Here is a 16,571-nt window from a genome sequence, read left to right as displayed (position 1 = left end):
AGCCCCTCCTCTTGGCGTCCGCTTCATCACCCATGCAGTACATGACTGAATGTTTACCTGGTTGTCTTCTGATGTTGTGTGGAGATTACTAGCTTGCTGAAAACACTCAAACTATCTACTCCATTTCACCCATTTCTAATGTTTGCTGAAGTCAAAAGGCTCTGGTGGCTTTAGCCGAGTGTCACACTTGGCCTGGAAACAGGGCCTTATCCACGCCCTGCAGCTGCTCTAACTCCATTGTCTGCGATCTCACCCAGGCTTTTCCAAACGCCGGTATATACTATCCCACTTGTCACACCATGTTTCCTTACCATTTAAACTCATGGGAAATCATAGAGATCCAGTATCCTGGCACAAGCATCCATCATTGTGCACAACTTTAGTCCCTAGTACAACAAAAATAACATTACCCAGAACCGTCTGGGCCTCCTTATATTTCCGACATAACCATCGCACCACAGAGGACTGCTTGCTGGCTGTGGCTCAGCTGTTTGATATGGGAACTGGAAAGGATTGAGCTTTGGGAACGGCCAGTTGGTCTAAAGTCTTGAACACAGTAATAAAGACTGGATTGTGTAGTAACATCTTGCTCCTTAGACTGGTGTAGTTTAATTTCATTTCATTGTATTAATATAAAAATGTATCTTTTCAAAAAAAAAAAATTGTTGCTTCCCTTTGGACTTTAAATATATTCTTTATACAGATTGTTGTTCGTGTATTATTGTGGGGAAAAATAAAATAAATTCTTTAGTTAATATTGGTGCTCCCATCTCTGTCCTTGGGCTAGGTTGCGCTGCTCTCCCCTGTGGACCCAAAACAAAAACGAATAAACTAATAACTAATAAATAAAATAAAAATCATATATATATATATATATATATATATATATATATATATATATATATATATATATATATATATGTTTCGACAGCAGATGGCAAAAGCTGCTGCCCACAATAAACAGTTTAATGACTGTAAGGCACAGGTCTTTTCTTTGTCATCTCAAAGAGTGTAGCTGATGAACAGAAATAGAAATTCTGTGTTGTCCCAGTGGCTGAGCCTTAACAGCAGATGTCTGAGGCAGGCCACATTTGATTATTTCTGGACGACTTCCTCCTTTGTAGCTCATAGAGACGGTACGAGAACCTCAGCATTTCACTGGCCCAAACTTAGGCTACGTCCACACGTTTTCTCTCAGTTTTGGCCTCCCGTCCACACTGAGATAACGTTTTCCCCGAAGGAAAATGCAGCGTTTTGAAAACGCTCTTGAAAACGAATACATTTGAAGACGGTGCTTTCACGTTGCAGTGTGGGCAGCGAAAACGGAGACTTTTGAAAACGATGACGCATTTTAGCAATGTGATGCAGTCATGTGACCAATTAAACAAAGATAGCAGTGGGCATTATACAGCAATTTTGTTTGCTCTCAATTTTGACAGCCCTATTAAAGATTAATATCAGTTTGTACAAGCTTCAGATAGCTTTTCTTCAAATTCCTTAATTCTCACTCACTTTTGCAACTTTGTACTTTTGTGTTACTCGCAGCAACAATTCCACCTCATTGTTAGTCCATTTACAAAAACTCGGTGCTTTTCCTCAAAATTTTGCAGTGACGTTTCAATGAGCCAGAAAGTAAATAAACGAAAGTGGTGTGCGGATCGATACTGAAATATCGATTCTTCCGATACTAGTAATTTATGTTCTAGAATCGATTCTCATATTAAAATATCGATATTTTAGTACTTTGGGGTAAATTTGTAGTTTATCATTAACAGGAACACAGTGGAAAGAAACTATATCATTCGGATCTTCTAAATTTGAAGGAACTACTTCCTCTTACGCCTTTCATAGTCATATGCAAAATACGGCTGTATAAATGTGTCGCAGCCCCTGGCATGTGCACTCAGAACAATGGCTGAGCGTAAACGGAGTCATGTGTGGACGTATTTTACCTCCACAAACAGCCAAGACGCGGTTTCCGATACATGTGGCAAGACAGTGAGGTGTTGTGGCAACGCCACTAACCTCGTCAAACACCTCAGAGTAAATCATATCACAGAATATGATGAGCTTATGTTGAGGCGAAGTGAAGAGGAGGAGGACAGGTGCTGCTAGGGCGAGACAGGCGTCTCTCGCGGAGTCCTTTAATGCTGCAGGCAGGCAACGTGTTCAAACAGTGCACAACTTCAAGTTTTTTTTTATTTCTATATGATTATTCTGTACAGTAGTCTGATGTCCTGTAATCATTATGAAGCGATATACTTATATTATTATTACTACAATTACATAATACAATTATATATTGTGGCGTGTTGGGGGAGCAGCTAGTTCTCTCCCATCATGCCTTGGGACATGTGCTGCTGTTTAGATGTTCTTGTTTTATTGTTTATGGTTACGTTACTTTTAACTGTTATCTTGAATGTTGTGTTTACGCTGTGGTGCAGAGTCACTGACAGTTGTTGTTTTGTAGAGAGAGTGCTGTACCCTGAGTGAGTTCTGTTGTGCTGTTGTTGACCCCTGAGGCACACTGTAGCAATGGCAAGTGTTTTAATATAGAGCTCCCCCTACCAGTTTGGGGTTGAACAGCAAGTTCAATCTCTCTGTGAGCTTCTTTGTTAAGGTTCCTCTGCATGCCACATAGGTGTCAAAAGAGGGCTTCCAAGAGCATGGCCACTATTTTGAAAGAGGAAGAGGAGCTGAGGAAGATTGAGGAGCTTATCACCTGCCTGGAAGCAGTGAATGGAGCACAACCAAAGAAGTAGGGAGATCCCGGGCAGCAGCAAACCAGCCAGGGGAAGATCTGTTGGGCTTACCAGATGGAGCCTCACACCCCTGCCCACTGGGAAGCTGTCGGAGCTGCAAAGGCATGCTGCAGGCTCCAAGACAACGAGCAGCCAGCCAGCCTCCACTCAGGGTGATGCCTGGGAGCAGCACACCCTCATTGCTGGCAGCTGAGGGGGACAACGCCAATGCCTCCTGGACCAAGTACAGCCGACACTGCCACCAGGGGCTCCTGTCTGGGGGAGCATGAAGCTGCCACGCTATAATGGGGAGGCACCTCCAGAGACCTACCTTATCCAGGTACAGCTGGCTGCTCAGCTAAATGGATGGTCAACAGAGGAGACAGCTGTCCAGGTTGCCCTCACCTTGGAAGGCAGGGCCCTGCAGATCTGCACAGATCTTCAGCCAGAAGAGTGTTTAAGTTGGCCTGCTGTTGCCAGAGCAATGCGGAGCAGGCTTGGCCTCCGTACACATGCAGATGATGCCTGAGATAAACTTGCCAGCTGCCCACGGAGACAAGAGGAGAGTCTGGGTGCCTATGCTGCCGACCTTCGTCTTTACGCACAAAGACGGTACCCTGGTTTTGATGCTGCAGCACAAGAAGAGCTTGCTCTCCAGGCTTTCGTTCGGGGTCTCCAGCCAAAACGACTACAAGAGCACATCCGTCTGCATGCACCGGAAACCCTGGCAGCAGCTCTAACTGAGGCAGAAAGAGTGGAGCATGTGCTCAGCTCAGGTGCACGCAGCCCTGGCACAAGTCACCGAGTGTGTCAAATGAAGTACAAAAGGAGCAACCAGGAGGAGATGGCCCTCCAAACCACCATCACACCACCCTGGCGATCTCGGCGAGGGAATAGGCCAGCAGGTGGCTAATCCAGGGACAACTGCCATCGGTGTGGAGAACCAGGCCACATTGCACGCCTGGCACCCCAGCTGCCGTTAAACTAAGGCGGGGTGGCACAATGGAAGAACTGCCCCCCCACCACCAATCTGTCCTCCGAATCACACTTGCGGGTTGGCTGGCTTGCCAGACACAGGGACTGTATCCGGACTGTGACCTTGCTGGCACCACCTGTAGAGCCCTGATAGAAACTGGATCTACGCTTTCCTTGGTACAGGCAGGAGTCCTCCCTGGTACTGACAGCCCAAGACTGCAGGGTTGGCAGCCTACTCAGCTCCACATCACCACAGTCACGGGGGAGCGTGCCAAAGTTAAAGGGGAAAGATCCCTCCTGGCGACTGTTGCTAACTGCACTGTGGACCACCAGTTCTGGCTAGCCGGCATCCAGGACCAATGCATCAGTGGTCTGGACCTGCTGGCCAAATGGGAGGCCACAGGGTACGTGTCCAGAGGAATCCTTTACCTGGGCACGGAGGCTGTGAAGCTCCACACCACCAAGGAAGTCCCGCTGCCTGCCTCCACTTTTTCAGCCAGTGTCAGGAAGCCTGAGGACCTGTCGCCGCTGGCGGTGGAAAGGGCCTCTCCTTTACCAGCAGTACAGCAACTGTCCACAGAGACCAAGCAAGCTGTCGAGGACTTATACCAGAGGAGCTGCGAGGGTCTCCAGGCTGATCAGCAACGGCAGCTGTGGGAGATACTCGACTTGTTTGCCGACATCTTTGCAGCCAAAGATGCGGACTGCATGCAAATCAGGCTGGTACAACATGACATTGACACTGGGGATGCACGGCCCATCTGCCTCTGCCCTCGTCGCCTTCCCCTTGCCAAGCGTGCCGCAGCAGAGCAGAAGATCAGGGAAATGGCAGAGGTGGGCATCATCGAACCCTCAGACAGCCCCTGGGAAGCCCCGGCCGTACTGTTTCGGAAAAAGGATGGTACCTGGCAGTTTTGTGTTGACTATCGTCTACTCAACAGCATCACATGCAAGGACTCCTACCCATTGCCCTGGATTGACGATGCCCATGACGACATTGCTGGGTCCTGCTGGTTCAATTCCCTCAATTAGCGCAGTGGCTACTGGCAGGTGGAGCTGACGCCAGAGGCCCGCCCAAAGACTGCTTTCTCCATTGGTCAGGGACTATGGCAGTTTAAGGTGATGCCCTTCGGCCTCTGCAATGCCCCAGCCACATTTGAGCACCTAATGGAGAGGGTTCTACATTCCCCACGACCGCTGTGTGGTCTACCTGGATGACCTCCTTGTCCAAGCAACAGACTTCGAGAAAGCTTTGGCTAACCTGACTGCTGTTTTCCATGCTATCCGCCAGGCTGGCCTTCGTCTCCACCTCAAAAAGTGCCACCTCTTCCGAAAGGGGACGACTTTTTTGGGTCACATTGTCAGCAGAGCTGGGGTTTCCACTGATCCTGCGAAGGTGGCTGCTGTGAAGGACTGGCCCATTCCAGGCAATACTGCTGAGTTGCGGAGCTTCCTTGGCCTGGCATCATACTACCGGCGTTTTGTCAAGGACTTTGCTACCATTGCAAGCCCCCTGCACTGGCTCACACAGGAGGGCCGAGAGTTCCACTGGAGTGAGGACTGCGCTGTGGCGTTTGATTGGCTCCGATCTGCACTGGTTGAGGCACCGGTGCTAGCCTACCCAGACCTGCATCTTCCTTTTGTCGTGGACACCGATGCCAGCAACACGGGCGTGGGGGCTGTCGAGAGCTGCTGACCATCATCCTGGGCCTCTGCCATTTCAGACCCTACCTCTACGGGAAGAAGTTCCTCCTGTGCATAGACCATGCATCCCTCACTTGGCTGCTCAGCTTTAAAGAACCGGAGGGACAGCTAGCCCGGTGGTTGGAGACGTTGTAAGATTACCACTTTGAGGTTCGTTACCGGGCGGGACGTCTCCACACCAATGCAGATGCCCTCTCCCGACGCCCTTGTGAGGAAGAACAGTGCAGGTACTGCCAACACCTGGAGGACCAGGAGGGCATGACTTTAGTGATAGCGTCACCACAGGGTGGCCATGAGAATGACTCTGTTCCAGGTGGGCACTGTAGCAGTCTTCAGGTCCAGTCCGCTGCAGGGCACACTGAGGGTCTGGAGGCCATGGATCCCAAACAGCTGCAACATGACCAGAACCAAGACCCTGCCCTTTCACAGGTTCAGTGTTGGATTGGGGCCGGTCAGAGACCATCATGGCCAGAAGTATCTGCACTGGACCTCAAGACCAAGGCTTTCTACTCCCAATGGGCTAACCTCACAAGCCGGAACGGCCTCCTCTATCACCGCTGGCAGGCTCCCGGGGGTCACCATGAGGTCTTCCAGCTCTTGGTACCTCAACAGTTGCGGTCCAGGGTCCTCCAGCTGGTCCATGGTGTGGCGGGGGCAGGACACTTTGGAGTTACCAAGACTCTGCGGCGACTTCGGTCTCGGTTCTACTGGCCCAGGTGTCGCCAGGATGTAGAGCTCCATGTCCATCTGTGATGCCTGCACGTCTCAGAAAGGGCCTTCCCAACACTCTCATGCCCCCTTGCAGCAGTATCAGGTGGGGGCTCCCATGGAGTGGGTCGGAGTCGACATCCTGGGACCCTTCCCCACCACTGGCCAGGGGAAGCGCTACATCCTGGTTGCCATGGACTACTTCACTAAGTGGCCTGAGGCCTATTATGCAGTCCCTGACCAGTGTGCGGGTTGGACTACCTCCACAACCTCCTGGCCCGGCTATGGGAGGTGCACCAGTTGACCAGGCAGGCTCTCCGAGACGCAGGCTCCCAGCAGAAGCGAGCTTCTGATAGCTGCTGCAAGGGGGAAGGACTCTCGCCAGGTCAGCATGTGTGGGTCTACAGCCCGGAAAGGAAGAAAGGGCTTTCCCCCAAACTGATGAGCCAGTGGGTTGGACCCTGCACTGTTCTGGAGAGGCTGTCCGACGTGGTCTACAGGGTGTGGCTGGTCAAATGGAACAGGGTGGTCGTACTCCTTCGTGATCGCCTGGCACCCTATCAGCCCTTGAGTCCAGAGACTTTGCTATGGACATGCTGGTTGCTGGGGACAGCTAACCACTCAGGTGGGGGCTGTGTGGCATGTTGGGGGAGCAGCTAGTTCTCTCCCATCATGCCTTGGGACATGTGCTGCTGTTTAGATGTTTTTGTTTTATTGTTTATGGTTACATTATTATGAAGTCACTGACAGTTGTTGTTTTGTAGAGAGAGTGCTGTACCATGAGTGAGTTCTGTTGTGCTGTTGTTGACCCCTGAGACACATTGTAGCACCGGCAAGTGTTTTAATAAAGAGCTCCCCCTACCAGTTTGGGGTTGAACAGCAAGCTCAATCTCTCTGTGAGCTTCTTTGTTAAGATTCCTCTGCATGCCACAATATTGTATTATGAAATACAATGAAACATTACATTTTTGTCGATACCACCCTGAATTTTACTTGGTATCGGATCGGAAAGGAAATCAGTGGTATCGCACATCACTAATAAATGGCAGACAGAAATGAGGCAGGTCGAATCTTCTTGCGTTTCACGCATGTGCAGTACTGGAATGTGGACGCACAACTCCGTGAAAATGACTGAAAACGCTAGTGTGGACGCCGAGCGTTTTGAAAACGCCATTTTCAAATCTATGTGTGGACGTGGCCTTAGAGCAACCCCCACCTGGGATAGGGTGCGCAGCTGCTGATGAAGGTTAAGGTGTTAGGAAATACCACCATTAAAGGGGTGGGGGATGTCACAAGGTAGAATATTTGGGTTTATGTCCTTTGCCTGTTTATTTTGTGCTTGTAGCATTTTAGCTTTTTTTTTCTGCTTGTTGTTGGTTTTATTTGTTTTTAGATGTCTTGATTTTAATTGATATATGTGTAGTTTTAATAACCTGCCAGATTTAATGACTGTAAAATTGACCTAAATAAAGAGTGTGAGAGAAAGCTGCCAAGGATTTCAGCCTGGGGCAGGTCACTGAGGAACATTTAGTAGCTGCAATATGGAGATATAGGTGGGAGATCTGATCAATACCCAGAGATATTATAAGTAGCCTAAAGCAGAGGAACATGGGGAATGCCAGCGTAAGATGCCAAAGTAGAAGATGTGCTGCCACAAACACCTTGCCATTACTAACCGACCATAACGAGACCCAAAGCTAGATGCTATAGTCAAATCTGGAGGAGCCAAAGGGCAGAGCCCAGAGCTTCGCACACCTCTGTTAGTAACCTGTTTCAACTCTTTGTAAAGCAGCTAGACTAGTGTCGGGATAGCAGGAGTTCCAGAGGGGCATTCGGGATTAGGAGCTGTGTCGGTATCAGAGTTGTTTGCAGCAGCTCTGTTTTACCAACAGCACTGCCCAGTGTTGTAGTATCAGGAGGGAGGCACAGTGTTGAGGGAAGAGGTGTGTTTGCTGTCTGTGGCAGGCTGTTTGATATGGGGATGGGAAAGGATCATGCTTTGATCTGAAATCTTGGACAGAGTAACACAGACTGGACTATGCTGTAACAGCATGTTTGTCAGGCTGGTGTAGTTTATTTTATTTCATTTGTTTTAATGTACCGGTGTATATCTTATGAATAAAGTTTTTTTGACAAGTTAAGTTTCTTTTCCTTTAGTATTTTAATGCTCAACTGTTTTACTCTTTTTAGTCACTTTTATTGACTTTTATCGAGTCAGGTTACCTTCTATTTACAGATTGTTTTCCTTTTATTATCGAAAGGGAAATTAAAATGTGTTTTTTTCCAAACACATCCTTGCTCCAGTCTCTGTCCTTGGGCTAGGTTGCATTGCCTTCCCTTGTGGAATCAAAACAAAAACTAATAACTTAGAAACAAGATTTCCCCGGCTCTTTAAAACCTAGGTGGCAATATCATTAATAAAGCAAGTGGAAAGTTACCACTTAGCCTTGGCCCCACAGAGCAAAAGAGCACAAACTTCACCACAGATACAGAATTTGCAAGATGAAGAAAACACGATTCCAGTCAGCAAAAGCACTGTAATGGCCATCAAGTAGTATTACTGACATCAGACTATGTGTAGAAGTCTCTAAACATGAAAGCGTATAGATGACTAGAGATTTTAGAGGAGCTGCAACATGTCAGTGGGAATATTCAAGTCTGGAGCTGTTTGCCTTTTCCTGGAGTTGGACACCTGCACCAAATGGATTCCTCTCTTGCCAGAGACAAGTGCTCTTTCATTTCTGTAGAGACAGGAGACGCCATCTGCATCTTTGCAAAGAAAATTTCATAGTGCAGAAAAAAGAAAGAATCCCAACTGAAACAGAAAATACTTTCCAAGCACCATGTGAAGACCAAAGAAGGTCAAAGAGTACAGACAGTCATGGACTTTCATCTGACGTCAAAAGTATAAGCTCCACAGCTTTAATATTAAATACTGTATATACTGTACCCTGTAGGTGTGTATGTGTCTGTTATTTCTCAGTCTCAAAACCCACCTAGAAATGTGTACTATATTAAACGCCTCTTTAAAATGCATGTTACGTCTCAATCTCAGAGGACTAATGTCTATATCAGTGCAGTTTTGTGTGTGTTTGATAACAGGTCAGACAATCGAAACCTTTATCTAACAGGGTATACGAGTTCTGTCAGTCATGCCAGTGTATATTCCTCACTGAAGCCGTCACATTTCATTCTGTTTACAGTCCACTCACTCCCCACAGCCAGATATCAGGATTCCAAGGCAAACCACATGCTGCAGCACGAGGCCAACACCAGCTATACTTATTGGGTATTAGACGGCCCTGCAATCTCCGTTTCATGAACAACTGGTCTATAAACACTATTGATTTTCATACTGTGGTTTTTGGCACATGTTTCTAGTGGATTGTGGGTGTTCATCACAGCGATGACTAGTAATGAATAATAATGCAGACTTATGAGGAGACAGTCAGAGATGCTTTTGTTTTTTTGTTTCCTCATCTGATTAAAGCAGTGGCTGCAGGTGCTAAATGGTGGGACCCTGAGATCATGAGGTGGAGCAGCTACAAAGCTACTTCAAGCTATGTGAAACTACATAACAATGATAGACATGGAGGAAATAAATAATGCAACATATGATAAAAAAAATATCCTAAACTCAATTCTTAAATTGCATTATTTTGTATGGAGTCATGCCATTATTATTGACATCTGTAATTTCAATACAATATGAAAAGCAATACACCTTAACCTCCTCTGATAACAACAATCCAATTAGAACTGGCATTTCTACAATATGCTTCAATTTGTTACAGATCAAAGAAGTTTAGCGTAATATGAAACTTTAAATCTTAATTCTGAAGGTAATTTTATCTGGCCCAAACAATGATATGGACTAACCACACTACTGTTCTCTCCCTAAACCACTGTGCTGTCAGTAATTTGGTTAACTGTGGCCCAGTATAGTAGATGAGAAGGTAACTGCGTTTTTCATTTGTGTTTTTCAGTTTCAGGCACTGCCTTGCTTGGGTCACATTAAATTCTTACTCGTACGGGAAAGTCTCAAGAGAGTACCGGGTCACGTGGGCTAAACAAACACTTCAAGATTTCATCCCCAATAAAGCAAGCCCTGTAAAAGTTACTAGTACAAGCCAGGTTTTATTGTAATCTGTTTGGAGCCATGTTAAGTTTCTCTCCAGGAATAAATCCCCACTCTGTGAGTAATTTATCACGTTCCCAGCTGTGTAAACACCACACAGCGGTTCACTTAGAAACTCACCAGGATGCGCAGCAGCGATGTACCAGGTGGTGTGTTTTCAGGGAGGCTGATGTTGTAGAGGGGTCTGCTGAAGATGGGGCGGTTATCATTCTCATTGATTAGTTCAATAAAGACGCGAGCAAATCCCACATGATCCGACATGGATTCATTTGCATAAAGCTGAGAGAGAGAGAGCAAGGAACAGAAGCAATGAATACACACAGACACATGAATGTTTCCTCAGATATAAAGAATGATTAAAGGAAAAAACAACAGATTATTATGCATGGAGGCTGTTGGTTGCATTCTAAAAAGTGTAATCTGAATTTGCTACTGAAATAATTTATTTAAGATTTACAGTGTGCTACTCTGATTCTATAAACAACTCGGGGTTAAACTGAGGTGACAAAATAGCAATTTCACTGTTCAAACAACTCGGTGCTGTTTAGAAAGAGATATTGCTCCAGTCTAACTGTGCCTTGTGTCCAAACAAATCAAAACACTTTTCAAGAAACATAATGAAGTTACATTCGGATTTTCTTTTTCACAGCTCTGGCTTGGTCCACAGTTCATTTCCATTGATTATAAATCTTTAAGCTACTTTAGGCTTTTTAATAGATATTATCAAAAAAACCAACAGCTATGCTTTGTTGGGGTGATGCAGGTTTCTCAGGTAAATCTACAGGGCACAACTACTCAAACTAAGTTGAAAAACTTACTGAAAAACTGAAGCTGCGAATCTGTTCGTAGTCCAGCGGCATGGCAACCCTCATCCTGATGTCGGCACGCCCTTGCACCGCTGTGGGGGAGATGGTGAAGTATTCTGAATTGTTTCCTGTCAGAAACACTTGGAACATGCTGTGCACCCCCTGCCATAGGAAGGATAAGAGAGAGGATAGAATAAGAGCAAGAAAATTGTGTTTTTAAAAGATGGAGCACAGTCAGGTGGCAATATATACTGAGTCTAACCTATGAGTGAGAAATGTGCAGTATACGATACATGGCACTGTATATTTAGCAAGTCAAAAGAAATCACATTTAATTATAGGGGGAAAAAAACATGTCTATCTATCTCGACAGGATAGATAGACAGCATACATATTTTTCACGCATTTATGGCTGTTGTACCTAGAATGATGTATATCAAAAGCCTGCACATAGTCTAGTAGTGTTAGGTAATAACATGTACTAACAACAGTGTAATAACTGTATGATATTCATGTGTTTTCATTTAAATATTTCTCTGTCTTTGCTGGTAAAATGATAAAATTGCAGCTATACTAAAGATTAATGTATCGCTGATGACAGGACACGAGATACTTGTAATTTATACCTGTACAAATGCATGAATGATGTGGAAGGGTTATTCTCTTTTTCTGACAACGCTGTATTTTATTCTGTTGTATATAGTATCTTATTCTTCTTATCTTATCATATTCCAGTGTTTTTCTTAATTTTTGCTACTGTAACTTTGCACTGTCCACTTTCTGCTGTAACACAACAAATTTCCCATGGGTGGGACTAATAAAGGTTTTCTTATCTTATCTTATTTTATTTTATTCCAAACTTTTCTTTCAATATGTCACATGTTTGTGTTCGTACTTTAAAATAATAGATTATTAGAGTTTTATATTTTCTAATTAGTTTTTTTTCTGGTTATTATGATCATATATCATATATCATATATAAATCTACATAGCCAAATACAAACACAGCCTCAACAGGGTCACTTTGATATGAACATATTTCATATTTCTGGTATTTTATTAGTTAGTTTTCTGAGCACACAATATTATTTCAGTTAGTTCATTTATTTTCTTGAAAGTCCCCCCCCCCCCCCCCCCCCCGCCACCTAGTTTTAATTTTGAGTTGTATTTAATTAACAATAATAAATGATCTTCAAAACCAGGATCAGCATGTAGGCAGCAGCTTTTTTATTGTCAGTCTTGAGCAGGATGTTTCTTTTCTGAGAACAACTGTGAAATATGTTGAACGCTCATAATGAAGCAGTTATAAAAAGGCACACCAAACAATGCACCAGTGAAGAAAATGTTAAATCGAGACGGAACAAGCCAACTCGAAAATTCCTTCAGGATGCATTTGGCGTGGAGGAGTGCACTTTGTACAAAAAGAACAAAGTGACAAGCCAGAATATTAATAACAGTAACACTGAAAGGTCCAACTGTGATCAGACATAAGAATCAAATCATAGCCCATACCACAGATTCATCACTTCTCCGTCTGTAAAACTTGGGTCACAGTTTAAGTGATACACAGAATTTATTCCCCATTTATTTCCCACAGAGCTCTAAGAGTAAGTCAGACTGCATGAATACCTAGCCAGAGAAGAAAACCATATGCTTTGCGCACATTGTGTGTTTTATGAGAGAGGAAAAGGGGTTGACGTGATCCCTGGTGACAACCATGACTATCTACCTCAATCCAGCTACATTCGTTTGTGTTTGCTTTCTAGCTCACTGCAGCGTAAGTTGCCAGCACAATGTTTATGATTATGTAGATTATGTGAACATGAAGACTGATTTAGAAATACTATGTTTTGTGTCATTGCAGTTATGTGTAATGAAAAAGTATATATATGAAATTTGGAATAATGGAGGGGAAAAAAACCCCAACTCATCTTTTCCTTCTCCACTTCTTTTTCCTCAGATAAATCCCCACGTGCAGATGCATTATGGGTAAATATAAACCAGTGACATCACATCTCTGAAATACCTGTGGCTTTCTTGAGCGGGAGAAAAAACCCCATCTCTAGGTCCTTCCTGTCTTGATGTATAAAGCTTCAGGGCAGCCAATCATGTAGCCATTGTGGCAGACAGAGGAAGACGGGTGGCGTGGTCAATTGGCATTATGCTGCCAGTTGAAATAGCCCCCTTGTTTTTGTTTTCGTCTGTGGGAGAACCATTGTGGCTGATGACTCCTATTTAAAAGACCATCCAATATGCAGGGATGTCACCTCAAACTGCCCATAAACGTAATTGCCCGTCCATTTGCTTCTGCCTTTAGAAGCCCTCAATAAAAGCATCCTGTCAGATGCAACTGCCACAAAGTTTAGTGACAAGCTCCAGCAGCAAAAAGTTTTTAAAGATGCTAGCCAAGTAGAAGAGGATATGAAGGCAGCGACAGGCAGAGAGGTAACTACCACTTGTGTCATAGTCTAAGAAAAGAAATGTCTGCCTATAATCCCTTACACATGGAAGGAGTGAGATTACAGAGCAGGTGTAGTGGAGTGTGAATGAGTTTGTGTGTATCGGCAATGACATGCAGGTTTAAAAGATCAAAAAAGCAATAAAAAACTGCAAGACAAAAAACACCTCGTGGGCTTTACTCCTTGCAATTGATGTACTCGTGGCTCTATCACAGCAGAGTAACAATGCAAGACTGGTAGAGTTTAAAATGCCCCGGAATACGTTTTCTGCATTTTCTCTTTATATTTTTTCCATGTGACACTTTGCTTTTTAAGCTCTTTTTGATGTCTTTTGTTTTGTTGCATGATGATGACTTAACAGTGAGCTGGGGCTGCTAATGCGCCGATTCTGGTAAGTGCTTTCGAATGCAGCATCTACGGCGAATCTAGTAAATTAAAACCGTCTCGGAGCCATTCCCCCATTTGCAATAAGCAATCTTAGCCCAGATATGTTAGGTGTCTGGAAGCCTCCCCTGAGCGAACGCTGATATTGGTGTTATCTCATGCCAAGGTGTCTGGGTCGTCACCCCACCTGCGTGCAGCAACACGCTTACAGTGCTCTCTTCTCTGCTTGCTGCTGGAACACAGGCAGAAGCAAACACGCCATCCCTAGAATGGATAAACAGACCTGCTGCTAAATATTCCTGCTATCTCTCCTTTCAAGTGCTGTATTCCTCTCCTGACTGTTTTCTTCCTGCTCCACCAATTACTACGACTTATGATTTTGCTCCTCTCCTCTCCCCTCCGCAAGTCTGTTTCTCTTTATTCTCTACCTTCTTTTCTATCCACTTGACTCACAGTTATCTGTCAAATTCCACCCTGGCGGCTGCTGCGCCTGAATCAATCAGAGTTGACTAGTTTTCAGCTTATCTGCACCCTAGGTGATCGATTTTCCTCGTTAGGTATAATTTGATGCTCTATCCCATCTCTTCCAGAGCAAATTAAATTGTAGTCGAGTCCAATGCGCTGGTGTGAGCGAGCGTGTGCATATGTGAGCGAGGGAGAGAGAAAACGAGTGAGACAGAGCAAGCCTAAAATGTTTGACTTCTGTGTATATTTTGGTGTCTGAGTGTATGTGACTGCGTGTCACCACAGTAGGCTGATAGATACAGTAAATGGGAAGTGGCGGGCAAACCAAAGGAGGCTGTAGCACACTCCTGCTGACAATCCACACAATCCACATGACATAGTGAAATATAGTTTCACAGAGTGGCTGATGTTCTTTTTTGGCTGTGCATTTATAAACAAGATAACAAGATAGATTAAAATGTATCTTGTTAGCTTGTTAGTGCCGATCTATTCCAACTGAAAGTAAAAAGTCTGAAATCTGATAAAAACAAACTTTGAACTATCAATTCTGCGTGTTCCAATCAGGTTTATTTATTGCACTAATCACATTCTCTTCATACTGAATATTGGATCTGCTTGTATGATGCAGGAATGCAAAAATACATCTAACATTTTGTCACATCCTGATTTACTCTTGTTCTCTTTTACACTAGCATACTGTACTGTACAATAGAACTATGTAGCAAAATTAAAGGTCTAAGGCAGACAGAATATTAGAATGTGGTAAAGACAGCATCTTTTATCTGATATAATCTTTAAAAGCATGCCAGGATTGAACTAATCAGTATCCCACATGCAAAGACAACTTACAAAAGATCAATGATAATATTTTAGTATGTCTGTATCTTACCAAACAAGAAATATACTGTCACATTTACCTATTTTCCTCAGTTATGGCACTGATGAATGCCTAAAGACATGCTTTGTCTTTGTTGCATGATTTCATGATTTTATCCAGTTAGACATTTCATGTTTCCCCAAAATTAAATTAAAAGATTTCTAACAAAACAAACAACAGATTTCGTCTATCTTTGCTTATTTTCTATAAATTTTTAGCTTGAAGATGTCACACTGTGTCCATTATTCAAATTATTGCAGTTCAGTAATGATATGAATAGATAAATACTCACTTGTAGCATTTTGATTAATTACCACATTTCTGACAAAAGCCCCACCAGGTTTACAAGAAATGGTCGATTGATCATAATCCACCCAGGGCTATCACCACAGGTGGGTAAGCCATCAGCATTACTAAAGGGGGAAATTTCACCGGCTAACTGGCCACCCCTAGATGAGCCTGGCTCACAGCCCTGAGGATTGCTAGATGAGGACTTGGGGCAAAAAAGTGTGTTGAATATTTGCAGTTATTCATCAGAAATTGTTTACTACTCCTTTTTGGACATAATTTTGAAAGGTCACTGAAGTTGTCACTGGAAATACTTTAATGTTTGATTGTGTTATTGTCTGCCTATTTTGTGCACCAGGACTTTTGACGTGTAAAGTTTTGCCAGCACTGATCTAAGAAGTCTTCAGTTGTGGGCAAAAACTGGTTTTGTAACCGCTAAATTCAATCACTGACATGAGAATATTTGCAACAGATGCCATGAAAGTCACTTCAGATGTTCCGGACATATTGCATTCATTCCTGAGTCTGATCAAATGTTCTTGTGTAATTAAAAGAAAGGTGTTGATGAGAATAGAGAAGCCAAAAACTTAATGCCTCCCGCTACAGCTGTTGTCAGCACAGGGGCATACAAATGTTGTGAATAGTGGAAACCATTAAGATGTGATCTACCCACCTCGTCCTTATCTTCTGCCTGGATGAAGAGGGGCAGGGCAAAGCCCACCTGTGCCAGTTCGGTGATGCGGACCCGATATTCAGAACTGTTGAACTTCGGGGCGTTGTCATTCTTGTCAATTAACAGGATGGTGAAGGTGGTCACCACAGTTGCCCTAGATGGACTGCGGTCATCATTCAGCTCGGTGGCCTAACAGGAAGCCAGAGCAGGAAATGTTCATCAGAGAGAGAAAGAGAGAGGGACACAGAAAAAAGAGAGAGAGAGACATAGCGAGAGTGAGCGATCCATTTGATTGGACTGAAAATGTCATTCTGGATGGAGACGGTCAGCACGCAATCTCACTCGGTATTTAC

The 16,571-nt window shown here is 44.2% G+C and overlaps 1 protein-coding gene across 1 annotated transcript in view; it reads right to left on the bottom strand.

The window, feature by feature from the left end:
• cdh23 (cadherin-related 23) overlaps positions 1-16,571 on the bottom strand; it is a 197,629-nt gene that overhangs the window by 70,246 nt on the left and 110,812 nt on the right. The window contains exons 11-13 of the mRNA XM_085428695.1: positions 16,219-16,407; positions 11,085-11,234; positions 10,387-10,545 (exon numbers count right to left, since the gene is read on the bottom strand). Coding sequence (XP_085284821.1) covers positions 10,387-10,545; positions 11,085-11,234; positions 16,219-16,407 — 498 coding nt within the window. The remainder of the gene's footprint in view (positions 1-10,386; positions 10,546-11,084; positions 11,235-16,218; positions 16,408-16,571) is intronic.

The sequence above is a fragment of the Rhamphochromis longiceps genome, linkage group LG13 (genome assembly GCF_057381845.1).
Source record: "Rhamphochromis longiceps isolate RC_006_pf linkage group LG13, R_longiceps_female_GT1.1, whole genome shotgun sequence".
NCBI lineage: Eukaryota > Metazoa > Chordata > Actinopteri > Cichliformes > Cichlidae > Rhamphochromis > Rhamphochromis longiceps.
Note: the sequence above shows the minus strand (reverse complement) of the source record. Positions and strands in the feature narration are given on the sequence as shown.